This window comes from Aethalodelphis obliquidens, unplaced genomic scaffold, assembly GCF_003676395.1.
Source record: "Aethalodelphis obliquidens isolate GAN/ISIS:26980383/991018 unplaced genomic scaffold, ASM367639v1 scaffold18, whole genome shotgun sequence".
Classification (NCBI taxonomy): domain Eukaryota; kingdom Metazoa; phylum Chordata; class Mammalia; order Artiodactyla; family Delphinidae; genus Aethalodelphis; species Aethalodelphis obliquidens.
This window is the reverse complement of record NW_020837962.1, coordinates 15953098-15971317: the sequence shown is the minus strand read 5'-3', so window position 1 is coordinate 15971317 and position 18220 is coordinate 15953098. Positions and strand designations below refer to the sequence as shown.

Genomic DNA, 18220 nt, shown 5'->3' with positions numbered 1-18220 from the left:
CGAACCCGCGTCCCCTGCATCGGCAGGCGGACTCTCAACCAGTGCGCCACCAGGGAAGCCCCTTTTTATTTTTTACGCACTAGCTGGGATCCCCTAATGGCTTTACGAGCGTGACGTCTTGTTTCTGCAAGAGGCTTCTGGTGCTTGAATACTTTTAGAATCTCCAAGGGGCTGGCATCTGTCATTTGTCCATTCACCAAACATTTACTGAGTGTATGCCACATGCCAGACACCATTCTGGGCACTGAAAACACAGCACTGAACAGAGACCAAATCCCTGCTCTCACAGAGCTTACTTTCTAGTGCTGGGAGTCAGAAGACACATGATTAGGCAAGTGAATCTATGTCAGGTCTGTACAAGTTCTACAAATTAAGATAAAGCCAGGGGCTTCCCTGGTGGCGCAGTGGTTGAGAATCCACCTGCCAATGCAGGGGACATGGGTTTGAGCCCCGGTCTGGGAAGATCCCACATGCCGTGGAGCAACTAAGCCCATGCACCACAACTACTGAGCCTGTGCTCTAGAGCCCATGAGTCACAACTACTGAGCCCGCGTGCCGCAACTACTGAAGCCCACGTGCCTAGAGCCCATGCTCTGCAACAAGAGAAGCCACTGCAACGAGAAGCCCGTGCTCTGCAACGAAGAGTAGCCCCCGCTCACCGCAACTAGAGAAAGCCCACGCACAGCAACGAAGACCCAACACAGCCAAAAATAAATAAATTAAATAAATAAATTTATTAAAAAAAAAAAAAGATAAAGCCAGCTAAGGGGACAGAAGAAGGGAAGGTCCGTGGGTGATTGCTTCCTGGAGGAGAGGCATTCCAGGCAGAGGGAACAGTAGGTACAAAGGCCAGATGGGAGGCGCCTGCTTGGCCAGGAGCCGGGGTGCTGGAGCAGACAGATAGAGGGGAAGACACTGTAAGAAGAGCCAGCGAGGACGGGGAGGGATCAGATCCCACAGGGCTGAAGGATTTTGGTTTTAAATGGAAAACTACTAAAGGGCTTTGAACGGGAGTGCCATGACTTGGATTCAGAGGAACTAAAGTCAGAGCATCCTCTCTGCTGCTTAGATAACAGCCCAGAGAAGGTGGGTCGGTGATGATGAAGCAGAGGCACCAGGCAGGGGTCTACTGCAGTGGTGGTGAGGGGTGGTCCGACCCTGGGTCTATCTTACGGGTAGAGCTGCAAGGATCTGGAGGGAAGGGGAAGGCGGTTATGAGAGAAGAGGCATCAGGGTTGATGCAAGGCCCAAACACCTGGAGGCAGGTTACTGGGATGGGGAAGACCAGGGAAGAAGCAGGTTTGTGAAGGGAAACCGAGGGCTCAGTCTCGATCTTTGTAAGTTTGAGATGCCGAAGGTCAGGCTGAGTGGGCAGCTGGATGCAAACATCTGGATTCCAAGAGAGGACCAACGTAGGGATAGATACAAGTTGGGAATCGCCAACATATAGATAGGATCAAAGCCACAAGCCCGGATGAGATCGCACACAAAGTTACTCTAGAGATCTCTTTGTAGACAACATATTGTACTTACCACGTGCCAACACTGTGCTAACAATAAGTCCTTTACAGCTATTGACTCAATCGTCCTGACAACTTGGAGGTAAAGCTCCGCTATTATCCCCATCTTACTGATGTGGACACTAAGGCACTTCCTCAGAGAGACAAGGGGACAGTGCAGAGGCCTCTGGGTACTCCAGGGTCAGGAGGGCAGGGAGACCAGGAGGAACCAGCCGGGACACTAGAGGCGGTGGCAGGTGAGGTGAGAGGAAACCAGGGAGCATGGTGTCCCCAAAGCCCACAGGTGTCCCTGCAGGGGACAGGAGGTGGAAGCTGACCACTGGATGGAAGAAAGGGACAGCTTTGCTTTCACTAAACTGGTTCTGAAATTACTTTCCTCCCATTTCGAATGCAGGCAACAAATCCCAGTAGTTCTCTCAGCCCCTGAGACTCTGTCACCAGCAGCAGCCCTAGGTGCTTTCACCGTCGGTGCAGAAGTACCCTGTGTGCTCATCTCTGCTTCCAGATGACAGCAGTTCCTAGACCCACAGCCTCACTTGGCTTTTTAACGTGTCAGTAAAGAAGTACCTATGCTGTGAAATCACACATGTTAAAATTCTGATCCTTGTATCCCAATACAACTCTTTCCCCTGTCAGCCTACATATTTTATACCATGCATTTAAAATACCCTGAGAAGGGGTTCATGACACCAGGAAAGGTTTAAAGATCTCCAGCTCATCTCAATATTAACCACAGGTGAACAACCAAAAGCCACCGCAGGTTGGGGAACGGCAACCTAACCTAGGGCGCCAGCTTGGCACTTAACCTCGGATTCCACAAGCTAAGGAAGCCCAGACACTTCCTGATGACTGTGTCTGGGGCAGGTAAGGTTAGATCACAGCTCACAGGCACCCCCACCGAGGACGATGCCACGAAGACGACTGTGATGCCTCCCTGCGGCCCCCAGAACATGCCCAGCCCAGGTATGGGGGATGGGCGGGGAATTGCTGCTTCTCTCTCCCGGGGTCTCACTTGAGACGACTCTGCTACCCCTACTCCTTCTCCTTCCCTCTCGTCTGCCCTTTGGGCTGCTCGGTGCCAGGCTGACCTGCTGTTTCCCTGTGACCACAGCTCTGCTCTGCCTTCACTTTGGAAGCAACTCAGAGTGTTCCTCATCATACCCTGCCCCCGTCATCTGGCTCTCCTGACTTCTCTGCCGGGCAAAGTGGAGGGGTCAAAACAAAGTCACTGTTCCACGCTTCCGAACAATCAATGAGAGACCCCAGCACAGGAGCCACAGCCTCCTCAGGCTGGCTTTTTATCCATGTCACGTGGGTCCCACACCAGCAGAACGAGGGTCATGACGGAGCTTTCCTTTATAGGGTCATTAGGAGATTCAATGAGTTGGCAGCTGTAATGCACTTACAACAGTGGCTGGCACGTGGTAAACACCATATACATCGTTAAATAAAGACAATCTTGACTTTTCTGATTCCCATTTAAAAAAAAAAAAACAATTCATAAATTCAGTGTTAACCAACAGAGCATTCAAGAATAACTGACATTAACCTGGGAAAAAAAAGGTATGGTGGAATGCTTACAGTCACTCTTAAATTTGAAAAGCTTAAAGATGTTAAGGGTAAAGAGAGATCCTCTGGCTAAAAGTTCCACAGAGTTTGGAACTACTCTGAACATGGAGCAGAAAAGCTCTAATCAAAGATCGTTGTGCATTTGTCTAGTTTATGGGGAAAAAAATGAAACCACCAAAGCTGTTCACACCGAGATCAAGGGGAATCACACAATACCACGGCGAGGACCACCTGGTCTACCTCCGTCGTTTTTGTAGGAAGGAGAGGAAATGGAAGGCACGAGAATTTTCCACGGCTAAGGGGGAAATTCTCCAGAGACGCAGGGTGTGGAAGTACCATCTCCCAGCTGCAGGGTGCCTCGCGGGGACTGCCAGCTCTCCCCTCCTCCAGGGCAGGAACAAGTCTGGCTGGTTTGAAACTCGCCTGGATAACCAGAACCTGGTTGGTCTGCCTCTGCAGGACCCCTCCTGCCCGTCTCATGACTTGCAAGCAAAACCAACTCTGCAGATCTCACCCTTGCCCTGCACCCACCAGGCAACCTCGACTCCATTTCCCGAGAAAAGGGGGAAGCTGACAATGAATCTGGCCTCCGGGGCAGCAAGTGTCCATGCCGTTTCTGTACTGCTTATACTCTGTTGTCCTTGCTAGAAATGAACTAGAGCCTCCAAGAGCTGGAAGAGGTTTGGGGGAATCTCCTCCGCCTGCCCCCCACCCCGACCTCTGCACCCCCATACTGCAGAAAAAGCCAGTCCCTAACTACCTACCTAGACCACGTGCAATGTGAACACATTGTAACACATCTAACCAGTGCCTTCCTTAATCACTCACAAGCACATCCGATTTCCAATACGCTGGGCTGGATCGCATTTCAGGCTAAGGGCCACGGAAGGGGCTGGGGTTTTTTCTGACCTGAGAATGCAAAACGAGTCCATCCTCTTTAGTGCTCCCTTTAAACCTTCTGGAGACTGACACGGGCTACACTGAATTCTACTTTGCACACGGAGGATCCCACTGCGTTACTGTTTCCATCACTGTGAGTAGGTGGATGTGACAGACAGAACTTTAGCTTTCCAGGTTCTGATGCCAGGAGGAATGGAGAAGGTGTAAAATTCAAGTGCCTTCACAGGGATTAACGGGAACCCGGACAACTGGTTCCTAGGCCACGCCCACCTCCTACAGAGAGCTTCTTCTGGAGCGGCTACCACACCCCCAGCTCCCAAACCTGAGGGGTGACCGGAACGGCAGTCCTCGTGGCTAACAGGCTCACGTCGCCCCCATCACGCGCCCGACGCCTAATCGCCTCGGTCACCTGTGGGCTTCTGTGGGTCCCAGGCCATTTTCCAGGCTGACATCTGTCTGCACCATCTCCTGTTTCAGTTCTCCAATCTCCGAGGCGATTGTGTCAATGAGCTATTCAAAGACAAAAATAGTGTGACGTCAGGAAGTGGAAGAGGCGTGTGCAGAGCTGGGCAGCTCCAGCCGCTGCAATAGGAGCACAGAGATGACCACCTTTTTTTTTTTTTTTTTAAATCCTGGCTTTGTGAATTTCCTTTACCCAGCTGCGGGGGGGGGGGGAAAAAAAAGAGAGAGAGGGGGCAGCTTCTTAGAAAGAGGAAGAACTTAGGTTTCGGTATCACCCTAAGAAAAAAATATTGACACCCAGTTTGGCTTCTCAACATGACTACAAAGAGGAATAAGTAAATCTTGGCAAAACCAGGCAGGCCTCAAAATTCCTATTGCCAAAGTGAAAACTCCTAAAGGATGCCCTGGGTTAAAATGTATACCATCCTTATTCTGGTTACAGAAAGAAGCCTATTTCAAAGATATATACACTTGGCAAATCAATTTCCAATGACTAATTTATTTCTCGTCTTATTCTTTGCTTTCTTTCTTTCTTTTTTTTCTTTTTTCTTTCTTTCTTTTTTTTTTTTTTTGATGAGAAGATTGTTAGGGGAAAGGGAAGAGAGAGGGTTGTGTGGGGCTGGGAGCAGGTGTGTGGGCAGTCAGGGAGCCACAGGGGGAAGAGATGGGTAAATGTGTCCTCTTCTTGGAAAAGACTTGTGTGGCTCGCATTCCCCGCCCACATGCCTGGAAGAGGCTACATCTGACCCTGAAGTTTGGTGTGAATTCTTGAGCACCCCCAACTGCTCATTCAAAAGCATCTTCACTGGTGCTAACCCGGCTCTGCGTGTGTGGAACAGAAGCTCTCAAAGTGTCACTGCTCATTCATTTTTTTAAAATGTAGTTAATTATTTCACATAAATGTTACTTATGTCAACATGGAATCAATTACTGTTTTAAAATAAATATTTAAATTTTTTTCTTCATTTATTTCGTAATACAGCAAGTCCGCTACATACGAATGAGTTCCATTCCGAGAGCGTGTTGGTAAGTACAATTTGTTCGCTAAGTCCAACAAAGTTAGCCTAGGGACCCAACTAACACAATTGGCTATATACCGCTGCTTTTACGCTTGCTTCCGGACATCCTGGGCTTGAAATAAAGATACTGTACTACTGTACTCTATACAGTACTGTACAGTAAAGTACACAAAAGCACAACCACTTCTAGAGGATGCATGCACATGACAATGTACACCAGACACGTGAACTAACGTATGTGACTGGACGTGTGAACGCACGTTTGCATCTTTGAAAGTTCGCAACTTGAAGGTTCGTATGTAGGGGACTTACGGTACAGCAGGTATCTATAGATATAATACACATGAACACAAGCAGTTTGTAGGGCCCTTCATAATTTTTAACAGTGTGAAGGGGTCCTGGGATTTATAAAACGCTTGAGAATCACTGTTTTGGCTAAAGACAGGTGTCGTCTTGCCTCAAGCAGCTTTCCTCCCACCCAGACTCTGGGAGCAATTTCATTTTGAGCCTAGAGACTGTTCCAAAATGTTGACGTCCACCTATCCATTCATTCATTCATAACTTTATGGCTACCCATTTCCTGCCATGCACTGCAAGTGTAGAGTAGGGTTGACAATCCTCACAGAGATGATATTCTGGTGGGACACAGACCAGAGCACTGAGCACTGAGACGTTCCAGAATGAAAAGAGAGTCACGTGATGCTGCAGGGAGCAGCTAAAGGGCCACCCTAGCTATGGCGGAGTGGTCAGGACAGGTCTTCCGGGAAGTGATGGAGCCCTGAATGACAAGGGAGCCATGAAAAGATCAAGGGAAGAGCCATCCACACAGAGTCCCAGAGGTTAGGGAGGCATGTGGAAGGATGCAGTCTGCCTGCGCCTTCTACATCATGGTACCCTTGGATTTGAGTTTTCAACTGAGAACCATTGGAGGGCTTTAGTGGGGGAATGGCATTTTACCTGTTTTATGTTCTAAAAAGATCCCCTTGACCGTGGGTTAGAGACGGTTTGTAAGGAGAAGCAGCAAAACTAGTTAGGAGGCAACTGCAATGGTCCGGCCAAGAGGTGATGGTGGCTTTGGTCAAAGTGGTAGCAGAGGAATTAGAAAGAAGGGGGGAAATCCAGGAACAACTGGACACGGAAATTAATGTACGTTGATGGGCTGAACGTGGCGGTGGGGAAAGAGAAGAATCAAGGACAACTCCTAAGTTGTTGGCTTGAGCAATTAGAGAGATGACAGTGCCCTTGACTGAGATGGGAAAATATGGGGAAGGATTAGATTTGAGGAGGAAATCAAGCTGGACACTGCGCAGGTTAAGGTTTTTTTGTTTTTTTGGGTTTTTTTTTGCGGTACACGGACCTCTTACTGTTGTGGCCTCTCCCGTTGCGGAGCACAGGCTCCAGACGCGCAGGCTCCGGATGCGCAGGCTCAGTGGCCATGGCTCACGGGCCCAGCCGCTCCGCGGCATGTGGGATCCTCCCGGACCGGGGCACGAACCCGCGTACCCCGCATCGGCAGGCGGACTCTCACCTACCGCGCCACCAGGGAAGTCCCAGGTTAAGTTTTAACTGAGTTGCTTATCGGCCATCAATTAAATGTATTAAGTGGCTTTTGATATGAAGGGTGGAACAACCTGTACGTTTGGAAGTCACTGGAATAGGTGTTGCTGTTTCAAAGTCCTGTGACAAGGAGAGATTACCTAAGGGGGTGGGGAAGTTAGAGAAGGAGCCCCAGCAAACAGCTCTGTGCACTCCCAATACTTAGAGGTCAGGGGACAGGAGACCAGCCAAATCCATCCCCTTCGTGTGTGACTGGGGTGCAGGCTGTAGGTGGAGCTTCTGGAAGCACTGGGGCCTTGGGAGAGAAGACCAGGAGACCTTTTACACACAGTCCAGTGGCACAGATTAAAAAGTCTGACAATGCCAAACACTCAAGGACGTGGGAAAACAAACCCCCACGTGTTGCTGGAGGAGCGTTTGGAGAGCACTTTGGAGAGTGACGTGCAGTTTCTTGTAGAGCTGGAGATACACAGACCTGCATACGTACTACGTATGAGAGAAATTCGTGCACATGGGTACAGGGAGACCTTGAGAAGAATATTGGCTGTACCGCCATTTGTAAGAAAACCAGATTATAAGCACCTAGATGTCCATCAATTGGAGAATGGATAAACGGAGGGATAGAATACTACGTGGCAGTTAAAATTCACGAACCAGATTATATGGATCAACACGTATATAGACACAAAAGCTCAAACAAGTTTTCATAAAAGCGAAAACAAAAAAGGTTGAAAAGGATTACATTCAGTACATGAGGTTTAAAACCAGGCAAAATTGTACTATTGAGGGTTTGTAGATGTACACATAAATAAAGACAACTGCAAGATGCAGTACAGGGTTATCTTCCTAAACCTCAGGAAGAGAAGTGGATGGAGGTGAGCACAGGTAGAGGGGCTCAACCTCCGGCAACTTTTCATTTCTGAAAGCAAAATGACAAAATGATGAGATTTGACAGAGCTAGTGATGTGTGTTTTAGTATCATGTGTGATCTTCTGTGTGTTTAAACGACTTCATCATCAAAATTATTAGGAAAATAAGAAAAAGGGTGGATGCGTATGAAAATGGAAAAAGGACGAACTAAAACGGTGGGAGGAGTGGGGTGAGCTTGGTAGGTCCCCCCTCCCATTCTAGGCCGTGGCTGGGGTCCTGGACAGGAGCGCCACACACAGCCCATGAGGGACACACAGGACAGACAGGTCTGCCCTGGGGAGGCCCAGCCTCGGGCTCGGGCAAGCCTCGGCCTCCGGCAAACCTCGGAGGAAAGATTCCCACTGCAGCACATTCAGCCTCTCCGCCCTCAGTCCCCTTCACGGCCACAACTGTGATCTGAATGTCAAAATCCCAAATGGCTTTCCCCAGGAAAAGCAGCTGACCCGCTCCGGCCAGGCTGTTTTTTCCCAAACACACACTATAAACTGTGGTTGCCACTCAGCCGCACTTGGATGGCAAATCACAGGTAATACTGCTTATCTGTAAGGCAGAGGGAGGCGTAGTGATCCCAAGACACAAAGGTGGGTGATGACAGAGGGTGCCCCTGGCTGGATGGCTATGGGACTCTTCAGGCCGGATGAGGGCTTTTTCAGCACCTCCATCCCTTTCGACCCCAACTCATCCACCTGACGGCACAGATTTACCCGACAAATGGAGCAGAGGCTAGGGGTCCAGAGCCAGGCCTGCCTCTGAGTGACCTGTTTATACACCAGCCAGGCCCCTCCAAAAGTAAGAGTCATCCTGAAATCTCTGCCACCCCCTGAGGTCGGCCCAGATGTCACTGATGGGATTTGAGCTGTTCCCCACATTGTCCCCAGATACACGTGTGTGTGTGTGTGTGATTGGTTTTAATTCCTGCAGATGTTTGACCTCAACCCTGTGCTCTCATGTTCTTCCAGATTTGAGGCCTTGAGGGCAAACAGAGATAACTTACCACCCACCAAAGGGGACCAGTTTGAACCTAAGTTTAAGCCTTTTCCCATGTTAAAGCCAACAGTGGTTTCAACGTATGCGCTTTATCCAAGTCAGTGCTGCCTCATCAAAATTTCTCCAAACCCACTTACACAACCCGAAACCCCAACACATCCTGGTCCCTGTCGAGAATTCCTTCGAGGGGGAAGGGGCTGCCTAAGCATGTGCCGAGCTGGGAAGCCAGCGCTTCTGTCCACAACCCTGATTGGCCGCCCAGGACATGCCGTGGACACCTGGGAAGGAGGCAACAGAGCCAAAGGGCTGTTCTTCAGTGAATCTTCTCCAGAGACGGGCCATCAGGTTTCAGGGCACTGAGCTGGTGAGACAGTAGTTCTTGTACCAAAACACAGCAGGTGTGATCCATCTCTCCAGAAAGCTCCACAGGCAGTGACACAGTCAGGGCACGGCAGAGCCCGCCCTGATAGAGCCAGGGCACTGCCTGTGTCCGCCACGCCCCTTGGCGAGACGGGGCTGGTGTGTTGGACGTACCAGCAGGACGAGCCCTTCTGCAGCCGCCACAGGGGTACCAAGCCAGGGGTTGGGTCTCTGGGGCCCTCCCTCATTCTGCTCAGAAAGCCAGCACCCCGGGGCCCCAAAACAAAGCACAGGAAGTGCTCACCTAGGCGATTTTCACACTCTCCCGGCAGCCAGGCCAAGGGCAGGAGAAGAATTCGGGAAGTCCCAGGTTCTTTCCCGACATCACACCCAGGACTCACACCCTGGACAAGGCGGGACCTGCCGGGCTCTAGCCTGGCACAGGAGTCTACACTGATGTGGACCACTCTGTAATCATTCTGGGTAACGTCCCAGTCGGCGGGAAGCTCACCTTCGGGGCCACACTTCCAGCAGCAGGTGGGCACAGTGTGGAGGCAGCCAGCTTCCAGCCACTCCCGGGTGGTCTGGCAGCAAGGAGGGGTGGTGAGCGCCCCAGCTTGGACTCGGAAAGACCTGCCTTCAAATCCCACCTCGGCCTCCTGTCAGCTGGGTCCTGAACCCATCTGGGCCCACTCATCCCTGGACCTTGGATGCTTTGGGGGAGAGAGCTGGATGATTAAATAGGATGATGACATTAAAACATTCTGCAGCATGCCCCTAAATGCTCTCGCATTCTCTTCCTAGTTAAATCCTCTCTTTATATCAATGGTGACCTGCTAGGAAGCAGAGAGCTGATAAAGCTGACACTTAAAACGGACTCACACACCTCCCAGCCTGCAAAGAGGCCATTTCATCCCCAGAAGCCGACAGGATCTACAAAAGACCAGTGTTCGCAGACTCCAACCCTCCTTCTGCCTGTCTGCCCAGAAGTCTCTCATCTCGAGATCTGCCCACTAGATGTCAATTTCCACCACCGACTGGGAGAGAAGCTGCTGTCTGCCACCCCTGCTTGCAGGGCAGGCTGGAGGGAGGGAAAAGGGAGGGACTCCAAACCTTGTTTTCTTTCTTTCAGGGTTAGATAAAAGGAGAAAAATTCTCTTGAAGGTCAAGTAAAAATAAAACGAGAAAGTACTTATAGAGCAAGTTCTGATACAGCGCTCTTGGAATTCCAGGACCAACTCAGGAATGTTACCCGTGGTTCTGAAAAGGATGTACCACTGAAAGATGAAGACTTGAAACCTAGGGTGTGGGAAAAGTCAAGTGCTTGGCCCTTAGCCACGGAATTTCTATTCCCCAAGTGCATCAACTTGGCCTTGGGTGTGATTGGCCTTTACAATCCTATCAGCTTTGTGGGATTAGACCCAGCTCCAGGTCAGGAACAACCACTGACCCTGACAACTGCCTTTCCTGTCTGCTTCTGCTGAGCTGGAGAAGGCTCCCGGTGTTGCGGGCACACCCCATGCTGGAGTTTTTCTGAAGCAGTCTGGAAAATAATGGACTTCCTACAAACTTTCAAATGATCTTTGCCCCCAGGAACCGTCACCATGGAAACAAAGAAGTAACGAAAGCTGCTTCCCTTCACCTGCAGAGGAGTGTCTGGGGAGTAACATTGGAGCATCTCGGAACCTTGCCCTTTTCTTTGTTTTGCTTTTACTCTGTGTGTGTCACGTCTCCCAAGAGTGTTTGCATTTACATCTTTGAAATTTAATTAAAATTACAAACATAATACATTCCCATGAAAAACACAGATTATTGTAGTTGTAGATGAAGAGCGTTGCCTGTCATATCAGTAAACAAAGGATGTCAGGGCCATCAGGCCAGCAGCCACTGCAGTTCCCTGCCTGTGCACCCTGAGGGGACTCAAAACAGGACAGTGTCCCTAGATAGCTACGGTGCATACCGAGGAATGATGTCAATGAGCCCAGACTCTTGCATCTTTCCCAGAGGAAAGTGCTAAATTCATTAATTGTATTGTAATTGTAAATTCATTAATAATGTAAATTCATTAATTGTATTGTAATTGTAAACAGAGATGTCTGTTTTTTCTTTAATGAACAGTAATCTTTTGATGTTCAGGCTCCTTGTTCTTTTTTGTAAAAACTCCTATATATCTGGCTCCTCCCTGACCTCTCTGGAACAGTCCCTCAGAGTTATCGCCTCAGGATGTCCACCGAATAAAATATAATTCTCAACTTTTAGGTTGTGCATTTTTTTCAGTCCACATAGTTAAAACTAATCTCCCTCAGGACTTCCCTGGCAGTCCAGTGGTTAAGACTCCACGCTCCCAATGCAGGGGGCATGGGTTCGATCCCTGGCCGGGGAACTAAGATCCTGCATGTCGCATGGGGCAGCCAAAAACAAACAAAACTAACCTCCCTTGACTAACACCTATAATCCCACCTACTCAGAAGGAACCACAACGATCAGTTTTGTATGTATCGCTCTTGAATGTTATCACTGTGTGCTTTTTCTACCAGATGGAATCGTACTGACGTATTGTCCTATACCTTGTCTACACTCATTTCACCCAAGGAAATCTTGTAGGATTTATCCATGTTGATACACGAAACCTTGGTTCATTCATTTTAAGTGGGAGTGGTTTTCCACCAGAGGGATAAACCATGCAGGAGGAATATACCACGTATCCATTCTATCTTTTTTTTTTTTTGGCTGCGTTGGTCTTCGTCGCTCCGCACAGCCTTCTCGTTGCGGTGGCTTCTCTTGTGGAGCATGGGCTCTAGAGTGAAGCCTCAATAGTTGTGGCGTGTGGGCTCAGTAGTTGTGGCTCACGGGCTCAGTAGTTGTGGCTCACGGGCTCTAGAGTGTAGGCTCAGTAGTTGTGGCGTATGGGCTTAGTTGCTCCGTGGCATGTGGGACCTTCCCAGACCAGGGATTGAACCCGTGTCCCCTGCATTGGCGGGCAGATTCTTAACCAATGCGCCACCAGGGGAGTCCTATCCATTCTATCTTGATAGATGCTTAGGTCATTTCCAATACGTTGCTGTCACAATCCTTACCATAATGAACAGCCCTGTGTATTGTGTGAAACCTCAGAGAAAATGCCAGGTTCTAGGCACGTAATAGGTTGAGGTGGTACCATGTGGCTCTCCCCGGGTCCATGTCCAGCTACAGTGCCTCCACCTTCTTTGAAAACATCCACCTCACTTAGTGTTTGCTGGTATCAGACTTCTAAGCTTTGGCTAATCTGATGAGTACAAGTGGCTTTTTATTGTCTTAATGTGCTTTGCCCAGATTATGTGTGTCAGGGAGGAATAAGCTTTCCTCTACCCTTCTAGGTTCTTCTGGCTGGTCTAAGAGTTAAGAACTAAAATAAATTAAATAAATTAAAATGAGACATGGGGCTTCCCTGGTGGCGCAGTGGTTGAGAGTCCGCCTGCCGATGCAGGGGACATGGGTTCGTGCCCTGGTCCAGGAAGATCCCACATGCCACGGAGCAGCTGGGACCGTGAGCCATGGCCGCTGAGCCTGCGCTTCCGGAGCCTGTGCTCCGCAATGGGAGAGGCCACAACAGTGAGAGGCCCGCATAACGCAAAAAAAAAAAAAAAAAAAAAATGAGACAGATTCACAGCAGAAAATCAAACAGAAGTTTAATAACATGTACACATGGGAGAGACCCAGGAGAACTGAGTAACTGGCCAAATGGCCAAAACCTTTATATACCACCTTCAGCTCAAGACAAAAGAGGATGTTGGGATAGTGGTTTGGGGTTTCAAAGGGGAGGAAGGCAGTTCACATGAGATGGAACAGCAGATGTTTGGGAAACAAAGGTTTGCTGGGCCCTGCAGAGACAATGGGACCCGGAGAGGAGTATGAACGGACTTCCTGTCCACCACCTCGTTCATATTAGAGGTATTTATGGTGACGGCTCCCTTCCTGGAACAGGTCCTCTATCTGCATTCTTTTAGGCAGTTTAGGGGGAAGGTCAAAGGTTCCTCCTGAGTTTTTTTTTTTTTTTAATATTTATTTTATTCATTTATTTTGGCTGTGCCGGGTCTTAGTTGCGGCATGGAGACTCCTTAGTTGCGGCATGCATGCAGTATCTAGTTCCCCAACCAGGGATCAAACCCGGGCCCCCTGCATTGGTAGTGCAGATTCTTACCCACTGGACCACCGGGGAAGTCCCTTCCTGAGTCTTCTGGGTGATTGTTTTCAACTCCAAATAATCTGCATGCCAAAGAGATATTTTGGGGTGGCAACTTTTTCTCCCCTACCTATTTTTGTTGTCTATTTGTATTTCTTCCTCGGAAGGGTTGCCTGTTCATTTATTTGTTGCCGTTTTGGGGTTTCTTGATTTTTCTTAAGTTGTGTAAGTTGTGGATATGAATCCATTGTCTCAAATATTTAAAAGATTTTCTCTCATCCTGCGTCTCTGTCTTTTACGTTTCGTTAAACTCTCAATGTTGATAGAATCAAAAGTTCCTTACGGTTCTTGCTGACTAAACTTTGCTAGGAAGACATACCTTATCTTGAAGTAATAAAGTCTCCTCTGTTTTATGCTAAGACACACATAGTTTTCCTATGTACATGTGATGTATTTGTTTACTTGTAGGCCTTTCATCCATCTGGACTTAATTCTGAGTGTGCTGTGAAGTCAGGACGAGGAGGTGAAGAGATGTCTATAGTAAGGCCAGGGCTGGTTACCCATGCCCCCCGGTCCCCTGCCCCTAAACCCTCGCCCTGGGATGCCTACATCTGCCCCAAGGTGCCTTCTGCAGACCAAAGAATGTGCCCAGAAGGCTGCTTTTCCTCAATCTTCCCAAAGGCTGGGGGTGGCCCACAAGGCATGAGCTCTGCCCTGGATTTTTCATTCCAAATGGAAAGCCAAAGGCTGCCACAGTATTTATGCCACAGTCTCTACTAGCCCTGCTGATCCAAAACGGCCCCTTAACCACAATCAGAACCTTCCCATTTACCAAAAAACAACACACACTACCTTTTTATTCCACTTTCTCCTTTGTAATTAAAAAAAATACAGCCTATCTCCAACACACTCACGTAGAGGAAAAGCTGACAGGCAATCCACCCCTCCCCGTCCTCTGGGTTAAGTGAATGGTTTGACACGAGTAACTTTCTGTTTTTAGCACAAAGCAGTAAATAGCAGTATTTAGAAGAAACAAACACAAGTGAATAACTGAATATTTAAAAGCAGAATTTTGGCTAAAGGCCCAGCTTCAAATTCCTTTGGCTCTGCTAATTCAAGCAAGGCATCCTTGAGGAAATAATTTGACCCCTTAAATTTTCTCATCCATGAACTGAGGACACTCTGAGGCCTGCTTCTCGGGGCTGTTTTAAGAGTCCCAGGAGGTGCTGCAGGCCAAGTCCGCAGCAGACGGGCACCTTTAGTGTTTGCCCGTGGGGAGAGGGCTTAGCGATGTACACCACCACCGTTGGAGGACAGAAAAGTGAGAGTCTGGTTTCAGGCCTGCCAGAAGTATGGGCTGGGGTTAAGGATGCAGTATGTGCTGGCTGATTGTATCTGCTGGGGACGCAGGTCCTGCGACAACGCCCATGAGGGAGCCCTCCACGTGCTATGTCCTCCCGGCACCTGAATTCCACGGGGCTTGTTAGGGGCCTGATAAGCATGGATGTACTTTGTTTTTGTTTTTTTAAAATAAATTTATTTATCTTTGGCTGCGTTGGGTCTTCGTTGTGGCGCACGGGCTTCTCATCGCGGTGGCTTCTCTTGTTGCAGAGCACGGGCTCTAGGTGTGGGGGCTTCAGTAGTTGTGGCTCGTGGGCTCAGTAGTTATGGTGCACAGACTTAGTTGCTCTGCAGCATGTAGGATCTTCCCCAGACCAGGTCTCGAAGCCATGTCCTCTGTATTAGCAGGCAGATTCTTAACCACTGAGCCACCAGGGAAGTCCAGCATGGATGTACTTTGAACGGGTAGAAATATTTGAAATTCCGGGAGACCCAATCAGTACTGGTGCCCCTTACGTGCACTGGTACTCCTTGCAGGACCTCATCGAGGGACCAGGCTTCGGTAGCGCTTAGCCTCTTGGGCCTTCCCCACATCTGAAGAGCCCTGCTGCATAGTGGCCTCCCCCGAGACTGGTGCTTCTGCCAGACACGTTAGGTGCTTCCCCAATGCCTTCAGGGGAAGGGAACTGGCCCTCCACGGCCAGCCCCAAGTCCCTTGTCGGAGGACGGAACCTGATTTGTCTGGTGCACAGAGACCCAGAAGGGCCCTCAGAGTCAGTTCTGGACCACTGACTGATGGGCGCTGGGGTGTAAATACTCCAGATCCCTCACCTCTGTTCCTTTAAGATGGAGCCAAAGTTACCCTCAGGGGACTGTGCTTGAACTTGGACCCTTGCTGACCTTCTCTGCCCCACTCCGCTATGAGTTTCTCTTGGGAGCACTTCTTGATAAGCCACTTTCATGAAAATCTTTAGCTCTGGGTTTGTTTCTGGAGATACTGACCCAAGATGCCCCCAACCTTCCCACTTGGCCGCCCTCTTTCACCACTTGAGGTTGATGGTCCTGCACCTGGGACCCTCCTGGAGCCAGAGGCTCTCTCAAATGGCTGCCACCTGGATGTAAATTCTGTACAGCAGCAACGGTGTCCTTCTGCTCTGTGGAGACCTCTGAACTCAGCAAAGTCCGGGGCCCAGGAGTTGTTGAATGAATGGGTGCTCTCCCCTCTTCCGCCTTCCTCTTGGTAACTTCCCTGTTCATTTCCTTCTAGACCAGGGGTAAATCAGGACACAGATTGGGTGGCGCTCCAGCCCGACCATTAGAGCCTCAGCTGGACACCATGGGGAAGTAGCTGACATTGCGGCAGCCACTGCAAAGGCTTAAGAGTTTTCAATTATTCGCCAGCAAACACACCGATGTGGTTGCACATGCAGAGCGCAGAGCTCTCTTCTGAGCCATGATTAAGCTCTCACTGAGCGGAAGCCGTTGGCTTTAAAACACGGCCTCTCTAATGACTCAATTGTAAACTGCTTCTGTCGACTTGTAAGAGAGACCCGCACTGGCTCTACCCTGCCAGACACTTGCCACCAAACATGGGGAGGCCCACATATGGGGAATAAATCGGTGTCACTTCTAGAGGCCCAGCCCAAAGCTGTCTGTTAGTTTAACCATACTTGAAATGATCCTCCACAGCAAACACTGATATAACTTTAAATTTAGTTACATTGGAAAAAAAAATTTTTTTTAAGATACAGAGTGGGGCTTCCCTGGTGGTGCAGTGGTTAAGAATCCGCCTGCCAATGCAGGGGACACGGGTTTGAGCCCTGGTCCAGGAAGATCCCACATGCCGTGGAGCAACTAAGCCAGTGAGCCACAACTACTGAAGCCTGCGCTCTAGAACCCGTGCTCCGCAACAAGAGAAGCCACCGCAACGAGACGCGCGCGCACCGCAACGAAGAGTAGCCCTCGCTCACCACAACTAGAAAAAGCCTGCGCGCAGCAACAAAGACCCAACGCAGCCAAAAATAAATAAATTAAATAAATAAATTGATTAAAAAATAAAGATACCCAGAGTGTCTGTAGTTCTACATACGAAACATGGAAGCAGCCAGTGTGGTGTACCTTGAAACAGTCATTTGGCTGAGGTCCTGGTTTACTTTGTCAGTTGTCTGAGGCCAGTGTTGCGTTAGATTCTTCAATGACCTCAGATGTCACAGATATCGCCATATCACTGCCCGTGGCTTTGTGTTTTAAGGTGAAATAATAAGCTAACCGACAGAAGCACAAAGCTCTTTCTAAGAGTTGGCACTAATATTTCTAGAGCCCTGGCTTCCGCATTTGTGTCTGAAGTCTTGATTTTGCATATTTTAAAAAGATTTTAAAGAAATGTTTACAGTGGTGATCATTTTGTAACGTACAGAAATACTGAATCACCATGTTGTGCACCAGAAATTAACTTAGTCTTGTAGCTCAATTATACTTCAAAAACAAACAAACTGATAGAAAAAGAGATCAGATTTGTGGTTACCAGAGGTGGGAGTGGAGGGTCAGGGAGGGGAAATTGGATGAAGGTGGTCAAAAGGTATAAACTTTCAGTTATAAGATAAATAAGTACTGGGATGTAATGTAAGAGAGTAAATCCTAAGAGTTCTCATCACAAGGAAAAAAAATCTTTTTTCTTTTTCTTTTCTTTTGTATCTATATGAGATGATGGATGTTCATTCAACTTCGTGTGATCATCATTTCATGATGTATGCAAGTCAGATCATTATGCTGAACAGTGCTGGATGTCAATTATATCTCAATAAAGCTGGGGGAAAATAAGCAAAAAAAAGAAACATATATAGAGTACTCTAGGTCAACAAGAGAGAAGAAAGACATACAATGTGCTCCATCAAATTTAAGATAGTATCATTATAAGACACCATCAAGAAAAAAAAAAAAGATCTGCCAGTTATAACACACCCTTGACTATAGGATACAAATAACTTCAGAGATGGTAAAGTTTGACAATCAGTACATCTTAGAATCGAAATGCGCTGTCAATTGTCTTCATGGAGCTCAAGTGGAAGGGCCTGAGGTTGTGTTGGTCGATTGTTAGTGCCTTGTTTTGCTGTCTTCTTAGTAACAAACGTGCTGCGTGGGACTAACATCCTGGAACTTACAAAACGGGTGCGGTCGGATGACCAGCCAGCCTTCCAGCTTCCTGGGCTCCACCTGGCACCCCCTCCAGGTGTGACAGTCTCCCAAGAGGTGTTCCACAAAGTCAGAGGCTGGAAGACTGGTCAGAGCAGATTCCCACACAGCGAGCAGGCATCTCTGCTCAGGTCCTGGGAAAAAGGAAACTGGGAGGCCGATCGCATGGGAAACTAGAGCTAAAGCCCGAATGTGCTGCCCTTTCAGCCTTCGAGCATTCA

General features: G+C 48.7%; 1 protein-coding gene across 3 annotated transcripts in view; it reads right to left on the bottom strand.

The window, feature by feature from the left end:
- Positions 1-18220, bottom strand: part of RIN2 (Ras and Rab interactor 2) — a 176166-nt gene that overhangs the window by 58128 nt on the left and 99818 nt on the right. For 2 of the 3 annotated variants that reach the window (XM_027118080.1, XM_027118079.1), the window contains exon 3: positions 4399-4499. In XM_027118080.1, coding sequence (XP_026973881.1) covers positions 4399-4499 — 101 coding nt within the window. Of the gene's footprint in view, positions 1-3998; positions 4355-4398; positions 4500-18220 lie in introns of those variants that run through there. The other variant, XM_027118081.1, reaches the window with a different exon arrangement.